This window comes from Mastigoproctus giganteus, chromosome 3, assembly GCF_048544385.1.
Source record: "Mastigoproctus giganteus isolate SK-2022 chromosome 3, ASM4854438v1, whole genome shotgun sequence".
Classification (NCBI taxonomy): Eukaryota; Metazoa; Arthropoda; class Arachnida; order Uropygi; family Thelyphonidae; genus Mastigoproctus; species Mastigoproctus giganteus.
In genome coordinates, this window is record NC_143577.1 from 53,051,086 (window position 1) to 53,074,888 (window position 23,803).

A 23,803-nucleotide genomic window follows, 5' to 3' on the forward strand; every position below is an offset into this window, starting at 1 on the left:
AGTGATGGCATTCTCTGACTTAATATAAACAGATTAGTGACAGCAGCAGCAACACAAAAGATTGCAAAATTACTTTCATGGTAGGTGGAAAAGTTTATTTCAGCACAAAAAGATGACTGAATAGTTTGAAAAATAATCTGTAATAATGGCTCTCTGTTCCATGTTTTAATAAAGATAGTGGTAACAAAATGACTGGATTTTGAACCTTTTTGTATTCAGTAGGGACAGTCAAATGATAATTAAAAGTTAAATTGAAGTAAAATATATGTTGGCCCATTTTTTTTTAACCCTATAGATACAGTGCTGCAAATTGTATTTGTCTCAATAAGATCTTTGGCACCTTTAATTTGAATTTTGATGCCAACCATAGTGCTACATTAAAATAGAACAGCATTAAACTGAACAAAAATCAGCTTATGCTGATCTGTGCAGACTAACCTGATCAAATGCTTGCCCTGACATTTGTTGATTATCATAATGAAAGCCAGTCATACAGGAAACTGTGTTATATTGAAAACAAAAGTTGATCCTGGCTGCTCTTATTAGTCTTAGTAGTGGCAAATGATATAACATTAGCAAAAAAAAAAAGTGTCCATTCCCCATTTTCTCTAATAGTTTGTTCAGTTCTTCCTTGAATCCATTCAAACTACTCACTTCCACAACATCAGATGGGAGTTTATTCTAACAATCAACCATTCACTTCACCAGCTGAAGGCAAACTTCTGCACATCTAATGTGCAACCATCCTTCCTCAATTGGAATTTATGCCCCTTCATGTGTATAGCCTAAGCAAGAGGAAGGATTCCATCATGGAGCTTATTCAGTCCATTCATAGCCTAAAAAAGCTCAATCTTTTTTGCAGGTGCCTTGTATCTTGACACTGCAGTTTGCAGAATTGAAGCCTTTCCCGGTAAGAGCACACTTTTGTTCTTCTCTGGATATGCATTCCAACAGATCCACATCATAAAATGAGGCTTCCAAACCTGTATGCAGTACTCAAGGTGTGACCTAACCATTGCCTTATACAAGGGGATAATCACCTCGTTATCCCTGCTGACAAACTTCCTGTGTATCACTGACAAAACCCCCTGAATTATGTTGGTGGCCTGCCTGCACTGCTTGGAGAACTTTTATGACTGCACAATTACCCATCTGCCTAATGTTTCTGGATTTTGTTGCATTAGTGTACCCTGATTACTGTCATTAACCACCCTGCCAACCTTCATATCATCTGAAAACCTACACATTAAGCCTGATATTCCTTCATCAGTATCATTAATAAATATCGAAAACAGCAATGGACCCCAGCACTGAACCTTGGTGTACTCCACCATCAGCATTAGTCCAAGAAGAGCAGTTCCTATCGAAAGCAGTAACTTACCTTAATGCCACATTGCTCCAATTTGTACAGTAGTCTTTAATTTGCAACAGTATCAATAATATTTTTGTAATCTAAGTACATTAGATTACAATGTACTTAGATTACAAAAATCTAAGTACCGGGTGAATTAAAAAAAAAGTCTCTCCTCAGTAGTACCAGATGTACCACATTCATTTTATTGGAGAACATCTTATGTAATATTTATAAACACTATATATGCTATGTTTAGAGTATGCTGAAAGCGATGGCTACAGTTTTTTGACTCAGAACTGCAAAAGAATCCTTAATTAAAAACAGCATTAAATATTACTGTGTGTAGAATATTTGCTTAGCTACTGTAGTGAGATTCTGATTGCCCTATATATATATATATATATATATATATATATATATATATATTTCCCGATTCCGTATACCAGGGGTCACTAGCCCATACCATACACCGTACCACACTTTCAGACTAAACACTTATTTCTTTATTTCTCCACAACTGTACAGATCACTACGACCCCATGTAAGTTATCCCATTTCTTGCTTTTTATTCTGGGTATTCTTTTTCTTCTTTTTACTCTGGTTATTATTTTATTTTATATTATATTATTTTAATTTTATATTCTGGTTATTATTTTAATCTTTACTTCCAGCCACTATCAAAATTAACTTTAAATATTTATTTATTTAATCTGACTTTAACTTACTTAAACTGATTTCATTTTATTCTATCTTAACTTACTTGTTCCGACTTTATATTAACCTATTTAATCTGACTATTTAACCTGACATTAACTTATTTAAACTAACCTAAACTTATAACCTACTTAAAATAATTTCACGTGTACCACATGTGGCGTATATTTCATGTCAGAAACAGAGGCTATACCCACTTATTGCTGTTTCTTCCTTTGATTTCAGCGGCTGACTCTAGAAAAAGGCACTGAAATCACAGGATGAGCAGCACTAAGTTATTCTTATTATTATTAATATTTTTATTCTTATATATTTTTATTTTATTAATTCTTACTATTCCTTATTACCTCACCTTTATTTCATCTCTCTTATTTGTTCACCGTGATAACGATCACCATTCTGTTCGTCCTTTGTTTTCCATAATTAGCATTACTAGTAACGTAATGTTAGCACATTGCCCTTCATGACTACTAACTTATGTAGCCATTATGGTCGTTGGGTACTTTCTGCATATAGCAGTGTCCCAGATCCATAATAATTATTATTCTTTTTATTAATAACATCGTAAACTGGTACTTCTGTAACACACACACACACACACACACACACACACACACACACACACACACACACACACACACACACACACACACACACACACACACACACACACAGGGTGTCTCAAAAATACACAGCATAACTTCAGGAATGAGTTCCTCATATGTAGACAATAAAAATATTTTATATCAACGTAGTTCTGGAAATGCTTGGTTTCCGAGTTTTGAAGGTCTGTCTATGACACTTAACTGTTCACATCACCTTATAGTAATTGTTCAAAATGTCCACCTTCTGCCTGAATACAGGCCTCACATCGATGTCTCATGGACTCGCGAAGACGATGCCAAATTCCTGGCATGTTTCGTATTGTCTCACAACCTGCCACAATTCAATTGTGGAGAGTCTCCACATCAGCTACCGGAATTGAATACACCAATGACTTTAAATGGCCTCACAAGAAGAAAGCTAGAGGGTTTAAATCAGTGAGCATGGAGGCCAGGCAGTTGGTCCACTGACCAGGAAACCTTCGATTCAGGTAATTGCAGGCTAGGTTGCTGAAATGTGCGGGAGTGCCATCGTGCATGAAGTGTGCTTGTTGACGAATGATCAGTTGCGTGTCGCCCAAGAAATCTGGCATGTTGTTTTCCAGAAAGTTTCTGTACGCCTGCCCTGTGAGTTTGTTTGGAAGTACATGGGGCCCAAATAACTTATCACCAAAAACACCCGCCCAGATATTGAGGCTGAACTGCTGTTGGTGATGTGATGGAAGAATTGCATGTGGATTTTCCTCAGCCCATACATGCTGACAGGACCAGGGTATGTCTGCCAGGGGCAAAGGTTGATGACGTAGTAGAGCGGATATCATCTTTTAAGGGCACAAAAGGTGATATAGTTGTACACGTTGGCACTAATGATATTAAGAGTAGGAGACCGGTGAAATTACTTAACAAGTACAGGTCACTGTTGAAAAAAAGCCGTGAATTAGGGTTGAATTTGAAAGTGTCTGCAATTCTGCCCAGACACGATAGGAGGGAGTATATGATGAGAGCCTTGTCGATCAATTCGGCCCTGGAAGGATTGTGCAAGGCTCAAGGGGTAGAATTTTTTTCAGCCTGGTCTGTACTTGTTAACAGGAGAGACTGCTTCTACAGGGATGGGATACACTTAAATAGAAAGGGTGCAAGAATGTTTGCTGTTGCTATCGAGGCAGTGTTAGGTGGGTCGGAAAACTGCTAGATTGGGGGGATACAACGACTAATAGATTAACAGTAGCCACTGGCAGAGGTGAAAGTGATTCTTGCACTGCTTCTATTGGAATGAGCTGCAGCCTGGAAAATAAGATGCAGGATATTTCAGAGATTGCTGAGAATCATTGGGGTACAAATAAACACATAGGTTGTGTTAGGGTAGCTAAGAAAAAGAACAGGTGCATGTATACTTGCGTGTACACCAATGCTAGGAGTTTAGTAAATAAATTTGATGAATTTGAGGTATTGCTCAAGACATCAAAGGCAGATATTGTTGGGATATCAGAGACGTGGTGTCACACAGATATAAGGAATGCAGAACTGGAATTTGGGGAGTACAATGTCTACAGAAAGGATAGACATGGTAGGAAGGGAGGAGGGATTATGCTATTAGTTAAGAAATACATAAAATCCAAGGAAGCGAAGCCAGTCGACGTTGCTGGACAGTGGAGTGTCAAGTCAGTTTGGTGTGACATAAGCATTGGGAGATCAAAATTGAGAGTAGGAGTGTGCTATAGGCCTAATGACTGATGAGTATAATAAGAAACTGTACGAGGAAATAGAGTGGGCCAATGAATCAGAGAGTCTTATAATGGGGGATTTTAATTTCCCAGATATTGACTGGAATTTGGGGGCTGGTCACTCACACACTACCAAGGCTTTTGTGGATTTATTGGATGATTGTTTTCTACATCAGCATGTTTGGGAGGCAACTAGAGGGAGTAATACTCTTGATTTGATTATCAGTAGTGATTATTCATGCATTAAGAATCTGCAGGTAAATGAACCACTAGGTGGCGGTGATCACAGTGTGCTGAAGTGGGATTTACTCAAAGAGGTAACTACCATTAGGAGTAAAGGGAAGGGCTATTGCTTTCGTAAAGGCGACTACGATGGATTGAGACAGTATTTAAATTCTATTCAGTGGGACCAACTGAAGATGTTACCAACAGCAAATTCAAAATGGGAAGCATTCAAAGAACTTATCTTGGAAGCTACTAGGCTTTACATACCAACTAAGAAATATTGTTCAGGGTTTAGGCCTAAGGGGATGTCAGATGAACTAATGAGACATATGGCAGAGAAGAAAAATGCATGGGATACATACAAATTAACACGTGACACAGAAACCTATGATAGATACAAGTTGATCTGTAACCAAGTTACAAAGGAGGTTAGGCAGGCGAAGGCAGATTACGAGAAATCTTTGGCAAGGGATGCAAAGAAAAACAGCAAAGAGTTTTTTACTTATGTAAACTCTAGAAGGAAGGGGATGAATCGGATTGGTCCACTTGATATCGATGGGTCAACTGTTGATGATCCTGCTCAGGTAGCTAACAAACAATGAATATTTTGCATCGACATTCCCACATGAGGAGTTATTCAGGGAGGGGAATGCCAGAGGTGTATTCAACTCTGGCAGTAAGCTAGAGAATGTTGTAATAACTGAGAGTAAAGTGGAGGAGAAATTGTTGAAGATAAATACAAGAAAGGCACCTGGGGTGGATTGGATCTATCCAGTTATATTAAAGGAGGTAGCAAAGGAAGTAAGTAAACCCCTAGCCATAATTATGAGAGCTTCCTTGGACTCAGGGGAAGTACCCAGACTGGAGATGTGCAAATGTGATCCCAATTCACAAGATATGAAGGCAGATATGAAGTTCTCTGAGGATCAAAGGGCGACACAGGTAATTATAGATCTGTTAGTTTAACTTCTGTTCCTGGAAAATTAATGGAGGCACTGGTTAAAGAAGCACTGCAGGATCATCTAGACAAGACTTCAGTTATAGCTCAGACACAGCATGGTTTTGTTAAGGGGAAGTCTTGCTTGACCAATTTGATTGGATACTATGATGCAGTCACAAAAGAACTGGATGCAGGGAATAACTTTGATATTATATACTTGGATCTTAGAAAGGCTTTTGATACTGTTGCACATGGAAGACTGCTACACAAATTGGAGCAGTGTGGCATTAGAGGCAAATGCTTCTATGGATAAAGGGTGGTTGAAGGGGAGAAGACAGAGTGGTAATCAATGGACACTGCTTATCATGGACTAATGTTATTCGTGGAGTCCCTCGGGGTTCAGTATTGGGTCCATTTTTGTTTTCTGTATTTATAAATGATATTGATGATGGTATATCAAGCTTAATGTCCAAGTTTGCAGACGATAAGAAGGTTGGCAGGGTTGTCAAGGACACTACTGACACTATGCTACTGCAACAGGATCTGGAAAGGTTGAGCAGATAGGGTGAGAGGTGGCAAATGAAGTTTAACATTGACAAATGTAAAGTACTACATATGGGAAACAGCAACCCCAGAGCAACATATCAACTCTGTGGTAATACACTGACAGTGGTAGAGAATGAAAGGGACCTGGGGGTGGTTGTGCAGGCAGATATGAAGTTCTCTGAGTAGTGCAGACGGGCTGCAAGAGTAGCTCATGGTGTATTGTCAATGATATATAGGAATTTTTCTAGCAGGGATAAGGAGGTGATTATTCCATTGTATAAGGCAATGGTCAGGACACATCTAGAGTACTGCATACAGGTTTGGAGGCCTCATTTCAAGAAGGATGTAGAGATGCTGGAACGAGTACAGAGAAGGGCAACAAGATTGGTGAATGGAACAAAGGGGTGCTCTTACGAAGAAAGACTTAAGTTTTGCAAATTACAGTGTCTGGGGACTAGGCACCAGCGTGGTGATCTGATAGAGGTGTATAAAGCCTTGAATGGTTTGAGCATGCTCAATGCTGATGGGATTCTTTCTCTTGCTCAGAGTAATCACCTGAGAGGGCATAAATTCAAATTGAGAAAGACAGATGTAGGATAGACATGAGGAAATTTGCCTTTAGCCAGCGGGTGGTTGGTTGGTGGAACAGACTTCCATCCCTTGTCGTGGAAGTTGATAGCCTAAATAAGTTTAAGGCTCAGCTGGACAGGTATTTCGAACGAACAGAGGGGTGAAGTGGAAGTGGTTATTTTTTATTTATTTATTTATTTATTTTTTTTTTTTTTTTGGCTGATGCTGCATAAGCTGGCTTTCTTGCATCAAATGCGTCTACTAATGATTGTGAAAGTTTTGGATTCCGTCTCGTGTGAACTGTGCTTCATCTGTGAATATCACTAAGGCAGGAAAGTGAGGAGTTGTACCACACTGCTGCAAGAACCACTGGCAGAACATTACTCTCGCAGGGTAATCTTCTGGTGACAAGGCCTGTACCCATTGCAGATGGTAAGGATACAGTTGGTGTTCTCACAACACTCTCCAAATAGTCAAATGTTGAACAGCCAGTTGTATTGCTATTCTGCGTGTGCTGATTCCAGGAGTGGCATGCACAACATCCAAAACTCCTCTACTTCAGGAGTCATAGATATTGGTCGTCCTCTGTCTGCAGCACGAGGTGTAAAGGTCCCATGTTCACAAAGGCAGCGATGGATACCTTCAAACATTTTCCTGTCTGGACATCTTCGTTCTGGGAACTTTTCATGGTACAAACGACGAGCTTCCAGAGCATTGCCGTCTGCCAAACCATACATAAAGTGCATATCCGCTTGCTTCTGATTTGAGTACATGGTCGGAATGGAAAACCACGAGATTCTGTCAGTACCTTGTGATGATGGAAATCATCTGCAGGAGATAAGACATTGCGGTTAATAACTCGGGAACCAAGCATTTCTGAAACTATGTTGATATAAAAATATTTTTATTGTATACATATGAGGAACTCATTCCTAAAGTTATGCCGTGTATTTTTGAGACACCCTGTGTATACACACACACACACACACACACACACACACACACACACACACACACACACACACACACACACCACACACACACACAGATGAGCCAAAACATTATGATCACTTACCTAATATGATGTTGGTCTTCCATGTGCAGCCAAAACAGCTCGTACCCTGCATGCAGGGATGCTACAAGATTTCTAAATGTGTCTTGTGGTATCTGGTATCAACACGTAACCAGCAGATCCTTTAACTCCTGTGAGGTCTGTGGTCGAGATGCCACAGATCAGAGTTGCTATTCCAACACAAACCACAGATGCTCAATGGGATTGATGTTTGGGGAATTTGAAACCCAAGGCAATACCTGGAAGTCTTCCTCACGTTCCACGAACCAGTCTTGAACAATCCGGGCAGAGTGGCATGGCGCAATACCCGGCACATGGATGATTGCACCCAGGGTATCCCAGCAGAACATTGCCCAAAGCATGATACTGGAGCCACCGACTTGTTTTCGTCCCACGGTGCATCCAGATGCCATCACTTCCCCAGGTAAACGACGCACACGTACCCAACCATCCACATGGTGTAACAGGAAACATGATTCATTTGACCAGACAACCTTCTTCCAATCACTCATGGCCCAGTTTCGATGCTTGTGTGCCATTGTAGGCACTGTCACCAGTGAACCATGGTTAGCATGGGCACTCAGAGCAGCCTACGGCTACGCAGCCCCATGTTCAGCAGGGTTCGATGTACTGTGTGTTGTGACACATTGCTCCCGTCACCAGCATTCCAATTACTGGCTAGTTGTGCCACAGTAGCCCTTCTGTTGCCACTTACTATCCGGGAAAGCCTTCGCTCACCTCAAGCATCAATGAGCCATGGTCGTCCAACACCCCGCCGGCAGTTTGTGCGTTTTCCTTCCTTGGACCAGTTTTGGTAGGTACTAATGGCTCACCATGAGCACCCCACCAGCCATGCCATTTTGGATATGCTCTGACCCAGTCGTCTGGCCATTAGAATTTGGCCTTTGTCAAACTCGCTTAAGTCCACTGCCTTTTCCATCTGAAGAACAAGAGTAACACTGATTAACGGAGCTCAGTATCAGGTGTTTTTTATACCATGTCCTGACCTGCGCAAGTGCAGTAGTTCACCTGCATTTGATTTGCATAACGACTCGCTGGTCATGATGTTTTGGCTAATCGGTGTGTATATATGTACACAGTATTTATAAATGGTGGGAACACTTTCAGTGATTTATTGCACCAAGACTATGCTGTTCTTATTGTTGTTTTTGGTAGCATTAGCAACTAAGGCCATATTGCTCCGGGGATATGCGGTGGTCATACCCTGACCTTTCCGCATCCTCCGTATTTGGTGGTCACGGGCTCGAACCCCGGTCTAAACAAGAAGCATGTGCTATGTGCTGCTGTTCCTGCCCACCTGGCTACGGAGGCACCCACCAAGACTAGGGCAGATATCAGTGTCATTTATATACCTTGTGAAAGAGAAAATGTCAGTTTTTTTTTTTTTTTTTTTTTTTTTACATCACATCACTTCAACGATTCAGTGTGGGAACCATGTGTGACACTGCAAATGTCCACACGGTAATTGAACTCTAGACATACCCTATCCAGCATATCCTGTGTGACCATGATGGTAGCTTCTTCAATTCTCTGCTTTAGTTCCTGGACATCACGTGGCAAAGGTGGTACATAAACACCATCCTTTATGTAACCCCACAAGAAGAAATTGCACAGAGTTAAGTCCGGTGATTTCGACTGCCATTTCAAGAAACACTTGTCGCTTTCTCCAGCACGTCCAATCTAGTGCTTGTGTAGCTCAATGTTAAGGTAGGCCCAAACGTCATTATGAGAAGGGGCCCCATCTTGCTAGTAAATAAGGTCATCACTATCTTTCTGAACTTGAGGCATCAACAATTGCTGAAGCATATCAAGGTAGGATAGCCCAGTTACGCTGTAATTGGGCAATCCTACAGAGGTATGACAGGTAATGCCAACTGGCAGTGAATAATGGAGCTACATGCCTTGGCAGTAACGACTGGGAAATTTTCATGTTTTCTCTTTCACATGGTATAAATAGGTAAATGGTATCTCTCTTACTCCATGCGCAATAAATTATTGAAAGTGTTCCCACCATTTATAGACACCCTATATATGAAACTGGATGCAAAAATTATTTTTTTTTTTGCCTCCAGTACTGCATCATGGTATCTAATCGGATTGGTCAGATTTCCCCCCCCCCCCCCCTTGTGAATTGGAATACATTCGCACATCTCCATTCCGTAGGATTCCCCTCTACCAAGGATCCTCTCATAATTATGGCTATAGATGTGCATGCATCCTATGCTGCCTCTCTTAATATAATTGGATAGGTTCCAGCTGCCCCAGCAATCTTCTTTATGTTTAGCTTCAACAATTTCTCTTCCACTTTCTCTCAATTATCAAAAAAATCATGCAGCTCTCTGTTAGAATTTGATAAATTTCTGGTATTACTTCCCCCAAAAAACTTCATATGTGAATATAGATGCAAAATACCTATTTAGTTTGTCAGCAATCTGAGTAGTATTATCAACAGTTAAACCATTGTTATCTAATGGACCAATGTAATTCATCCACTTCCTTCTACTGTGTTTTCTTTCTTTTTTTTTTTATCAAAACCCCAAACACACTATAGGTATTAGAACCTATAGTACATATATACCGTGCATGGGTTGGAGGTTGAGAATACGACAGAAGATATTTCTTGACATTAGACTTGAACTTCTGTAGACTAATTTTCAGGAAAGACATAGGAAGGAAGGTTGTTCCAGAAAACGGCAGTTCAATGAATATACGAGGAAGATGAAAAGTTAGTTCTGCGAGTTTCAAGTTGGACAGTAAATGGATGTTGGCTGGTGGCGGCATACTCTCTTTTCAGACTCTTTTGAAAGAGAGAGCAGGAATTATAGAAGCCAATTCAGAAGAACAGTGGTAATGGAAGTATCTGTAGAAAAGGCATGCAGCAGAAACAGAACATCTATGAGACAGAGAATCTGTTAGAGATGAGTCATAAATTAACCTAACTGCCCTCTTCTGAATGGAATCTAAAAGCCTGAGAGAGGTTTTGGGGGCACCACCCCAGATGTGGGAACAATATTCCATGGTAGGGCAGATTTGCAATTTGTACAGAGTGAACAGCTGTTTGGAAGAAAAGTAACGGCGAGAGCAAAAGAGAAAACTAAGTTTTTTAGATGCAGAGGAAGCAATATTTGTAATGTGCTTGTGCCAAGAGAGATAGAAGTCAGGGTAATCCCCAAAAGAGATATATAATTTCGCCTAGAAATCGGAATGTCACTAAAGATAAGCATAGGAGCAGAAGAATCCTTTTTGCGAGATATAAGACAAGACTGAGTTTCAGAAGGGTTGAAATCAACTAAGTTGTCTTTGCCCCACTGGAGAATTACCTTAAGATTGGCATTTAAGGAATTGGTAGCAGATTTTCGAGAAGTTGAAGCTGATTGGGCTGGGCAAGGTTTCTCAAAATGAAAAGTGGAATGCAATGTGCTATCATCGGCAAAACTATGGATAGGATTTCCAGTCAATGGAAGAAGGTCATTATGGAAGTATGTTCCATCAACCAACCACCTGCTAGCTAAAGGCAAACTTCCGCACATCTATCCTACATCTGTCTTTCCTAAATTTGAATTTATGCCCTCTCATATGATTATTCTGAGCAAGAGGAAATTTTCCATCAGCATTGAGCTTGCTCAAACCATTCAAGCCTTTATACACCTCAATCAGATCACATCGCAGGTGCTGACTGGGCTAGTCGGGTTGGTAAAGTGCCTGCCTGGCAACCCAAAGGTCGTGGGTTCGAATCCCACCTCGGGCTTGGATCAGAGTTCCGCAAAAACTTTGGGAGGTGCATTATGGCCACAGAAGCCGATGCACCAACAACTAACTAAAACAAACAAAAACAACCTCACAGGTGCCTAGTCTTCAGACACTGTAATTTGCAAAATTTAAGCCTTTCTTCATAAGAGCAACCCTTTTTTTCCATTCCTAATCTTGTTGCCCTTCTCTGTACTCGTTCCAACAGCTCTACATCCTTCTAAAAATGAGGCCTTCAGTCAAGGTGTGGCCTGACCATTGCCTTTATAAGGGGATAATCACTTCCTTATCCCTGCTAGAAAAATTCCTGTATATCATTGACAACACAACATTAACTACTCTTGCAGGCCATCTGCACTGCTCAGAAAACTTCATATCTGCCTGCACAATTAGCCCCAGGTCCTTTTCGTTCTCTACCACCGTCAGTGTAGTACCACAGAGTTGATACAACACTCTGGGATTGCTGCTTCCCATATGTAGTACTTTACATTTGTCAATGTTAAACTTCATTTGCCACTTCTCAGCCCATCTACTCAACTTTTCTAGATCCTGTTGCAGCAGCGTACTGTCATTAGTGTCGTTAACAACTCTGCCAACCTTTGTATCAAACTTGCACATTAAGCTTGATATACCATCATCAATATCATTTATAAATACAGAAAACAACAATGGACCCAACACTGAACCCTGAGGGACCCCACTAATAACATTAGTCCACGATGAGCAGTGTCCATTGATTACCACTCTGTCTTCTCCCACTCAACCATCCCTTTATCCATAGCAACACTTTGCCTCCAATGCCATACTGCTCCAATTTGTGCAGCAGTCTTCCATGTGAAACAGTATCAAAAGCCTTTCTAAGATCCAAATATATGATATCAAAGTTATTCTCTGCATCCACTTCCTTTGTGACCAAATCATAGTATCCAATCAAATTGGTCAGGCAAGACTTTCCCTTAACAAAACCATGCTGTGTCCGAGCTATAACTGAAGTCTTGTCTAGATGATCCTGTAGTGCTTCTTTAACTAGTGCCTCCATTAATTTTCCTGGAACAGAAGTTAAACTAACAGGTCTATAATTACTTGTGTTACTCTTTGATCCTCTTTTGTGAATTGGGGTCACATTTTCACATCTCCAGTCCATGGGTACCTCCCCTGAGTCCAAAGAAGCTCTCATAATTATGGCTAAGGGTTTGCTTACTTCCTTTGCTGCCTCCTTTAATATAACTGGATAGATCCCATTCACCTCGAGATCCTTTTTTATGTTTATCTTCAACAATTTCTCCTCCACTTTCCTCTCAGTTATTGACAAAATCATCTAGCCCACTGCCGGAGTTTAACTCACCTCTGGCATTCTCCTCATGGGTGAATGTAGATGCAAAATATTCATTTAGTTTGTTAGTCACCTGAGCAGGATCATCAACAATTGAACCATCAATATCCAGTGGACCAATCTGATTCATCCCTTTCCTTCTAGAGTTTACATAGGTAAAGAACTCTTTGGTGTTTTTCTTTGCATCCTTTGCCAAAAATTTCTCATAATCTGCCTTTGCCCTGCCTAATCTCCTTTGTAACTTGGTTATAGACCAGCTTATATCTATCATAGGCTTCCATGTCACCCATTAATTTATATGTATCCCATGCATTTTTCTTCTCTGCCACGTCTCATTAGTTCATCTGACATCCATTTAGGCCTAAACCTTGAACAGTATTTTTAGTTGGTATGTAGAGCCTAGTAGCTTCCAATATAAGTTATTTGAATGCTTCCCATTTTGAATTTGCCGTTGGTAACATCATCAGTTGGCTCCCACTGTATAGAATTTAAATGCTGTCTCAGATCACCGTAGTCGCCTTTACGAAAGCAAAAACCCTTCCCCTTACCCCTGATGGTAGTTACCTCTTTGAGTAAATTCCACTTCAGCACACTGTGATCACTGCCACCTAGTGGTCCCTTAATCTGCAGATTCTTAACGCATGAAGAATCACTACTGATAATCAGATCAAAAGTATTACTCCTTCTAATTGCCTCCTGAACATGCTGATGTAGAAAACAATCATCCAATAAATCCACAAAAGCCTTTCTAGTGTGTAAGTGACCAACCTACAAATTCCAGTCAATATCTGGGAAATTAAAATCCCCCAATATAAGACTCTCCGATTTACTGGCCCACTCTATTTCCCTGTACAGTTCCTTATTATACTCATCAGAGTCATTAGGCCTATAATACACTCCTACTCTCAATTTTGATCTCCCAGTGCTTATGTCACACCAAACTGACTTGGCACTGCACAGTCCAGCAATGTCAACTGGCTTCACTTCCCTGGATTTTATGTGGTTCTTAACTAATAGTATAACCCCTCCTCCCTTCCTATCTTGTCTATCCTTCCTGTAGACATTGTACTCCCCAAATTCCAGTTCTGCATTCTTTATATCTTTGTGACACCGCACAAAGATATCCCAACAATATCTGCCTTTGATGTTCTGAGCAATACCTCAAATTCATCAAATTTATCGACCAAACTCCTAGCATTGATGTACATGCAAATATACATGCACCTGTTCCTATTCTTAGCTACCATAACACAACCCATGTGTTTACTTGTACTGCAATGACTCCTAGCAGTCTCTGAAATACCCTGCATCTTGTTTTCCAGGCTGCTGCTCATTCCAGTAGAAGCAGTGCAAGAATCACTTTCACCTCTGACAGTGGCTACTGTTAATCTTTGGTCATTGTATCCCCCCAAGCTAGCAGTTTTCCGACCCACTTAATTAAATATTTATTTAATTAAATTAAATAAATATTTTAATTTAATTTTATTTTATTGACCAGGTATGTAGTATAGTAGTATAATCAATTCTGAAATGCTAAGAATTGATTATACTTTAATTTGAATTTTTATGGTTATTGAAATTTTCTTCTTTTTCTTAGGTACTCATGATGGTATTACCACTCTTGTTAATTATGGTGTTGCCCAAAATGATGAATGCTGCTGATCCAGAAACACAAAGGGTATATCTATGTGTATATATATGTATATATATATATATATTTATTTATATATTTTTTTTTTTTATTCTCTTTTTTTTATTATTATTATTTTTTTTATTCCCTCCCCAGCCTTGGGATATAAAAAAAAAAAAAAAAAAGTTATATTATTGGTGAAGTCTTAGATCTGATGCAAATCATAATAAGATAATTATTAAAGTTAGTCATCTGATCATCTTTTGATATTCAATATTATGTTTAGCTTCAATATTGCCTGCATTTTTGCATTTGTAAAAATAACTGCAGTGGTCTGAGACAGTATTTAAATTCTATACAGTGGGACCAACTGATGATGATACCAAACAGCAAATTCAAAATGAGAAACATTCAAAGAATTCATCTTGGAAGCTACTAGGCTTTTCATACCAACTAAGAAATATTGTTCAAGGTTTAGGCCTAAATGGATGTCAGATGAACTAATGAGACATGTGGCAGAGAAGAAAAATGCATGACATACATATAAATTAACAGGTGACATGGAAGCCTGTGGTAGATATAAGCTGGTCTGTAACCAACTCACAAAGGAGGTTAGGCATGCAAAGGCAGATTACAAGAAATCTTTGGCAAAGGATGCAAAGAAAAACGCAAAGAGTTCTTTACTTATGTAAACTTTAGAAGGAAAGGGATGAATCAGATTTGTCCACTTGATATCGATGGTTCAACTGTTGATGATCTTGCTCAGGTAGCTAACAAACTAAATGTATTTTGCAACTGCATTCACACGAGGGTTTATTTTTTTATTTTATTTTTTTGTTAGTTGTTGGCACATTGACTTCTGTGGCCATAATGCACCTCCCAAAGTTTTTGCATTTTACTGTGATCCAAGCCCGAGGTGGAATTCAAACCCGCGATCTTTGGGTTGCCAGGCAGGCAATTTATCCACCTGGCTAGCCTGGTCGGCGAGGGGTTATTCAGGGAGGAGAATGCCAGAGGTGAATTAAACTCTGGCAGTGATTTTGTATTCACTGAGAGCAAAGTGGAAGAGAAATTATTGAAGATAAACATAAGAAAGGCATCTGGGATGGATGGGATCTATCCAGCTATATAAAAAAAGGAAATAAGCAAACCTTTAGCAATAATTATGAGAGCTTCCTTGGACTCAGGGGAGGTACCATTAACTGAAGATGTGCAAATGTGAGCCCAATTCACAAAGGAGAATCAAAGGGCGACACAAGTAATTACAGACCTCTTAGTTTAACTTCTGTTAGATTAATGTCGGTTCCCTTCTGTTTCAGAGAAATTAATTGAAGCACTGTTTAAAGAAGCACTGCAGGATCATCTAGACAAGACGTCATTTATAGCTCGGACACAGCATGGGTTTATTAAGGGGACGTCTTGTCTGACCAATTTGATTGGATACTATGATGTGTTCGCAAAGGAACTGGATGCAAAGAATAATTTTTATATGATATATTTGGATCTTAGACAGGCTTTTGATATTGTGATACATGGAAGACTGCCGTCCAAATTGGAGCGGTGTGGCATTGGAGGCAAATTGCTGCTATGGATAAAGGGATGGTTGAATGGGAGAAAACAGAGCATGGTAATCAATGGACATACTGACAGTGGTAGCAAATGAAAAGGACCTGTGAGTAATTGTGCAGGAAGATGGGAAATTTTCTGATCAGTGCAGACGATCTGCAAGAGTAACTCATGGCGTCTTGTCAATGATATACAGGAACTTTTCTAGCAGGGATAAGGAGGTGATTATACCCTTGTATAAGGCAATGTCAGGCCACACCTTGAGTAGTGTACACAGCTCTGGAGGCCTCATTTTCATTTTAAAAAGGATGTAGAGCTGTTGGAATGAGTACAGAGAAGGGCAACAAGATTAGTGAATGGAACAAAGGGTTGCTCTTATAAAGAAAGGCTTAAGTTTTGCAAATTACAGTGTCTGGAGACTTGGCACCTGCGAGGTGATCTGATTGAAGTGTATGAAGCCTTGAATGGTTTGAGCATGCTCAATGCTGATGGAATTCTTCCTCTTTCTCAGATTAATCGCCTTAGAGGGCATAAATTCAAATTGTGGAAAGAAAGTTGTAGGATAGATGTGCGGAAATTTGTCTTTAGCCAGTGGGTGGTTTATTTCTGGAACAAACTTCCATCTGTTGTTGTAGAAGTTGATAGCTTAAATAGATTCAAGGCAGAACCAGACAAACATTTGGAGTGAGTGGAATGGGTGAAATGAGAAAGGTGTTTTTTTTTTTGTTTGTTTGTTTGTTTTTTTTTGGCTGATGCTATATAAGCTTTCTTTCTTGAATCACGTGCCTTTACTAATGCTAATTACTAAAGTTTGTCATCTGGTCATGGTGCCTCCGTAACCAGGTGGGCAGGAGCAGCAGTGCGTAGCACATGGTTCTTGATTAGACCAGGTTTCGAGCCCGTGACCACCAAATACGCAGGATGCGGAAAGGTCAGGGAATGATCACCGCATATCCCTGGAGCAATATGGCCTTAGTTGCTAATGCTCCTAAAAACCAAATAACAACGTCATCTGATCATCTTTTGATATTCAATATTATGTTTAGCTTCAGCATTGCCTGCATTTTTAAGTGAAAGGTGAAACTTTAGATGAACAAATTGAATTCAATTTTGAAACTGTATCAAACTTGTATACAATATTACGGAAGTTTGGTACAGTTCAAGGAAAAATTGGATGGTGTGTTTTTTTTTTTTTTTTTTTTTTTTTTTATAATATGAAAACGAGTAATTGGGATTTTTTTTAGCAAATATATTGCTGCAGAATACAATGCTAATATTTTGCCTATATTGCAGGTAGTTTACAACACAATTTGTTTTTTTATTCTTTTTAAATATTTAGGAACTTCATTTGTTACTACAAATGATGCATGCAAGGAAGCAAGCTTATATGATGGTATCACCCAAAAAAAAAAATACTTGTCTTTCCATCTCCTCTATTGTTTAATTCTTCTGAATTTATTCAAACTGTTCAATTTGTTCCTTTATGTGTGTTGTCCAAGGAGGGTATGGATATTGATGCCATTAGCATTTAGATTTGTTCAATCCATTTAATGCCGTAAGCATTTCGCTCATATCTACTTGCATGTACATAGTTATTTAAATTGCAGCACTTGGAAACTACTTGCATAGTTTCCAAGTGCTGTAATTTACATAACTAAACTCTTTCATGGTAAGAGTAGCCTTTTGTGTCCTTCACTAATCTTGTTATCCTTCTCTTGCACTCATTTCAATAGATCCACATTCTTCTTAAAATGAGACTCCCAGACCATAACCATTGTTTTATACAATGGAATTATCACCTCCATGTCCCTGCTGGCAAAATTCCTATATATTATTGACAGAACTCCATGAGCTGGCCTAACAGTGTCTTTGCTGCTCAGAGAACCTTGTATCAGACTGTACATTTACTCTTAGGTCTCTTTCATTCTCCATCACCTTGAATGTGGTACCATCCAGTTGGTATTTTGTTCTGGGATTATTGCCACTCATGTACAGTACCTTTCATTTATCAGTATTAAAGCATTTATCAATGCTAATAGATGCATTTAATATGTTTCTAATAGATTAAACTGTAAATTAAATACTTATGCTGTATATAAACATGAAAAAGAAGACAGGTGTATGTGTGTAGCTAAGCTTTCACCTCTACAGATTTAAAACACTTTTTTTTTTTATCCATTCTTCTGGTCATCATCCTGACATGAGCTAAACATAGTCTGAATATAGTAACATAATCTGAATTAAACTCTGAACATAGCTGTTCAATCAGATATTATCATTAGCAGAGGTGTATGATGCAAGAAAGCAAGCTTATGCAGCATCAGCCTTAAAAAAATAAATAAAAAATAACTTCCCATTTCACCCTTCCATTCATTCCAAATGCCTGTCGAGCTCAGCCTTAAATTTATTTAGGCTATCAACTTCCACAACAAGAGATGGAAGTCTGTTCTACCAGTCAACTACCCGCCTTGTATCCATTTATGCATATGTCTTGTATCCATTTACTGAGGTCATTACTCTTTGATATGTTAAACATTGTGATATGTAAATTTGTTAAATATTCCACTTCCATTTTGGAACTTGATCACCATAGCAGATAAATCATAAGATGATTCTGACTCATTAAGATTTTCATCATTCTTATTCATTAATATTATTGATAGGTAGTTCTATTGCGAAAGTCGTGGAGAGTCTAAAACAAGAGAAGATTCTGTAAATATGTCCTTGATACGACATCAAAAGACTATTTGCTGCTCTTTCTGCTTCAATCCATCAATGCTTGTCCCTAGTCTTTGTTTCTCCATGACATTTGTTGCCCAACTGTGAATCACAACTTGTCATATAATCTGATTCACAGAATGTCTTAACTCCATTTCCAAGAACGATGCCAGCCACTAAAACAATAACTTTCTCCTATTCTAAGCTCTTGCAGAGCCCTCAACTGAATGAAGCATTCCAGAATAATTTTCACCACACAATGCATGGAATAATACTAACCTGTAATAAGATTGAATTGCCTTAGCATTAGTAGAGGTATATGTTGCAAGAAAGCAAGCTTATATAGCATCAGCAAAAAAAAAAAAAAAAAAAAAAACCCTTTCCCATTCACTCCAAATGTTTGTCTAGTTCTGCCTTGAACTTATTGAAGTTGCTAACCTCCACTACAACAGATGGAAGTTTGTTCCAACTATCAACCACCTGCTGGCTAAAGGCAAATTTTCACACATCTATTCTACAATTGTCTTTCCTCAATTTGAATTTATGTCCCCTCAGGAGAGTAATCCGAGTAAGAGGAAGAATCCCATTAGTATCGAGCTTGCTTAATCCAATCAAGACCTTATACACCTCAATTAGATCACCTCACAGGTGATAGTCTCTAGAACTGTGGTGGCGAACCTATGACACGTGGGTCAGATACTGCCCCACGAAGGCTTTGTAAGTAACCCATGCGCATGCGTTTATTGTAATATTGGCCTACTTTTTTTAATTACGACAGAGAGAAAAGATAATCGAAAATATTAAACAATTATATAAATATGTAATGTCAGATTTATAAAAAAAATAAATAAAAATAAAATATATAAATAAAAAATAACAAAAATCCAAGTGGAATGTGGACGTCGCGTGTCGGCAAACAGTGTTCTGTTGTATTAAACTATGCGTGTGGGTGACTCATTACATTGTGACATAAACTTGGCGCGATTTGTCGTTGCATTGAAGAACGGAGATGTATCGGGCTAGTACAAAGTTACCAGCTCGCAGTATTGGACTAAGAGGCAGACTTGACGTACGCGTCTAGAAGTGTTAATAATAAATTGATTACAACTTAATTTTTCTATTGTCAAATTTTCTCATCTACATAACCGATGTAAGTATATTAAGTGAGTCTACGTTTATAAAAGTTCATCTAAAATTATTGCATCCTACATATATAATATATATGTAGGTTATAAAAATATATATATTATATATATTTTTTTGCAGGCGTAGCCCTGAACTATGTCAGTGGTTAAAAAAATGAAAACTAATGGTACAAGCTCCAGACCATATCAAACAGAATGGTTTGATAAATATGGTGTGATTGAAAAGAATAAAACAACTCTGTGTTATTTGTAACGAAAAAGTCACCTCTCTTACATTCAACGTAAAAAGACATTTTGAAAAGTTGCATTCAAATCTCGGCTTCTCAACAGACGAAGAAAGGAGAGAATATTTTTTACAAAAGAAAAAAAACAGAATGATTCACAAACAAGTGTTTTAAAAACTTTTTTGACTCCGAGAAATAACATTACAGCTGCTAGTTTTCAAGTAGCCCATTGCATTGCTCACCATGGGGAAACCTCTTTCAGAAGGAGAGTTTGTAAAACAAGCATTTTTAGAATGTAGTGCTACTCTGTTTTCAGATTTTAAAGAAAAAGACTTGATTATAAAGCGTATTAAATGAGTTACCAATAAGTCGCAATGCTATTAAAGATCGAGTAATAGAATTAGAAAGAAATATTTCTTCTCAAATACATAACGACTTAAAGTCTGTAGAAATGTATTCGATTGCTTTAGATGAGAGTACTGATGTAAATGGTTATGCACAACTAGCAGTTTTTGCTCGATTTAATGCAGGCAATATAATGAAAGAAGAGTTAATAAAACTAATAACATTGAAAGGAAGGTGTACCGGTCTTGATATTTTTAAAGAATTTGATAATGCATTTAAAAAAATGGAAATTGACCTACAAAATATTGTTTCTGTAACAACGGATGGTGCTCCCAATATGGTGAGAAAAAACATTGGTTTTAGACATTCTCTGATAGAATTTCATTCTCAAATATTAGACATTCTTCAAATATTAGACATTCTCTGATAGAATTTCATTATATAATACACCAGCAAGTTCTATGTGCGAAGCAAGGTTTAAAAACATTTTCTAATGTAATGCCAGTTGTAATTAAAGTTATTAACTTTATAAACGGAAGAGGTCTTAATAAGCGAGAATTTGCACAATTATTAGAGGAAATTGAGTGCCAATATTCTGGGATTTTGACATACAACAATGTTCGATGGCTCAGTTGCTGCCAAGTTCTTAATTGGTTTGCCATTTTATTAGATGAAATAAAGCTCTTTTTGAATGAAAAAAAAAAAAAAAAAAAAACAATAGTTATGACGAATTTTCAAATATAGATTGGCTAAATGATTTAATGTTCTTATGTGATATCACTCAGCATTTCAATGAACTGAATAAAAAACTTCAGGGACATGGACAAATTGCATTAATGATGTTTGAAAATATCAAAATATTTATGAAAAAACTTGACATCTTTACTAAAGATTTGGAAATGAGCACCATGAAATATTTTCCTCAATTACAAAAACATTTTCAAAACACTAAAGATTTTGAAAATATTCTTGACATTCAAGAAAATGCAATTAAAAAATATTTAACCATTTTGCAAGAATAAAACAAGCTTTCCATGAGAGATATAATCAATTTAAAAGTTTGGAAAATACATTTCGCTTTATTTTATGCCCACATAAAGCAGAGTACGATACAGTGCAGCTAAACGATTTTATGTGGCTAGGTATCACTAACTTAGAAATGGAATTAATTGAATTCCAAAGCAGCATAGTGTGGAAAAATAAATTTGAAAACTTGATTTTCGAAGTACAGTAAACCCCCGCTATTCGCGGTCACTGATTTAATATAAAATGAAACCTAAAAAAATGTGAATTTTAAAGCGCCGTGAACATTTTCCGCCATAAAAAAAACATGGGCGTGGCTAAAATTATCTTTCCCAGTCAAAACAGCGCTCAGTGGGTGGGGGAGAGGGGTGACAAAATCACAAGCGTGGATGTTTCTCGCTAATCCTTGTTCAGTATTTATGTGCTTGTCATGGAAGGTTTCGTCGTTTGCTTTTAATTTATATGCTTATTAATTGAATAAATTTATCAATTTATAAATTGATCTGCTTACAAAAATGATAAATCTACCGTTTCGCAGTGTAAAACAGACTTTTTCGAGTGTGTTAACAGAAGAAAGTGACTTTATTGTGGACAAGTTCTTTCTAACCCGTACAAAAATATGGCTACGAAGAACAAGGGAAATGTGAAAAGATCAAAGAAGGTGATGACATTAGCGAATAAAATTGAGTTATTAGACAACATTTCTAATGGTGAAAATGTCTCCTCAGTGGCAAAACATTATAAAATCAATGAGTGAACGGTACGATCAAACAAGAAATCAGAAGAAAAAATCCGCCATAGTGTCCGTGAAAATGCGCTAATTGCTTCAAAAATTTGCTCTGCAACTCATGATGTTAAATTAGAAAAAATGGAAAAGGCTTTAAATCTGTGGATAGAAGGCCGAACTCAAAATAAAATTCCGTAAAGTTCACTCATAATTCATGAAAAGGCAAAATTCCTTTATCAACACTTTAGCAAAACTGGTGATAGCACTGGCGGGATAAATTTTTTTAGCTAGTAAAGGTGCTGGCTTGAAAGATTTGTTTGAAATTTCTAATAAATATTACATTTAATATTAAATTGTTTCTTATTTTCATTTCGATGCCATATGCTTGCATTTCACTATATACTGTCTATGTACATAGTCATATTATGAAAGTACATATAATACATACATAGACAAAATTTTAGAAATGTCATGGATACTTCTCTCTTTCGCTATTGAAGGCCTGTTAAGAACTCGTTTGTAAACTGAATCTCGATTGATTTGTGAATAGCCCGTCACTACATCTGTTGCCATCATCATCATTTTTCTTATATATTTCATACTTTGGAACGGAACCCCTTTATTACTATGGGAACCATAACTCAGTATTTGCGGAATTTCTCAGGAACGTAACCCCCGCTATTTGCGGGGGTTACGGGGGTTACTGTAGAAGGAAAAATTTCAAAAAGTAATGCAGATAGGCCTAATGAAGATCCCACACTAAAAGTTGAAAATATTATATTAAATGCATGGTATTCTTTACCGAACAATTTTACATTTATGAGGAAACTGGCTAACGCTCTTCTCACAATGTTCGGGTCCACATATTCGTGTGAAAAATTGTTTTCCTCGATGAATTTTGTTAAATCTTCCAACAGGAATAACCTTGGAAATGAATTGACTGCAAAATGTATTAAAGTAATGAACACGAAGTATGTACCTAATATTAAGAAACTGTCTGAAAGTAAGCAACAACAATTTTCGCATTAAATATAATTTTATAAACTTTATTACACATACTGTATCTGTAATTATGTTAATTATTAATGAAGAATATTTCAAAATAAAAGCATTTTCTTTTATTCCTTGCTCATTCAAATACTTTGTGCAGAGGCAATACTGGTCACGATGTCACCTGGTGCGGTATAAGGTATCAAATCAAGCTTCGATATTTACTTTTTTTTTTTAGCTCTTCACTTGCAAAAGTTAGTTATAAATCAAAAAGGAAACTAAAACCTTTTTTGGATTATTTCAAAAGTGAGAACCAATCAATTGTTAACATTATCCCTTAACAAAATGTTTGATGTTTCCAAATAATTGGCACCCTTTTTACCCCCCCCTTCTAATTGAGGCCACTAACTTATGACTCACGGGCTAGTATTAAAAAAAGAAATAAAAATAATTGACCCACTCTTCAAAAAGGTTCGCCATCACTGCTCTAGAAGCTGCAATTTTCAGAACTTAAGCCTTTCTTGGTAACACCAACCCTTTGTTCCACTCACCAATCTCATTGCCCTTCTCTGTACTCATTCCAGCAG

At 37.9% G+C, this 23,803-nt stretch overlaps 1 protein-coding gene across 1 annotated transcript in view; it reads left to right on the forward strand.

Moving 5' to 3' along the window:
- Positions 1–23,803, forward strand: part of EMC7 (ER membrane protein complex subunit 7) — a 51,271-nt gene that overhangs the window by 15,650 nt on the left and 11,818 nt on the right. Inside the window, exon 3 of the mRNA XM_090370530.1 lies at positions 14,446–14,526. Coding sequence (XP_090226656.1) covers positions 14,446–14,526 — 81 coding nt within the window. The remainder of the gene's footprint in view (positions 1–14,445; positions 14,527–23,803) is intronic.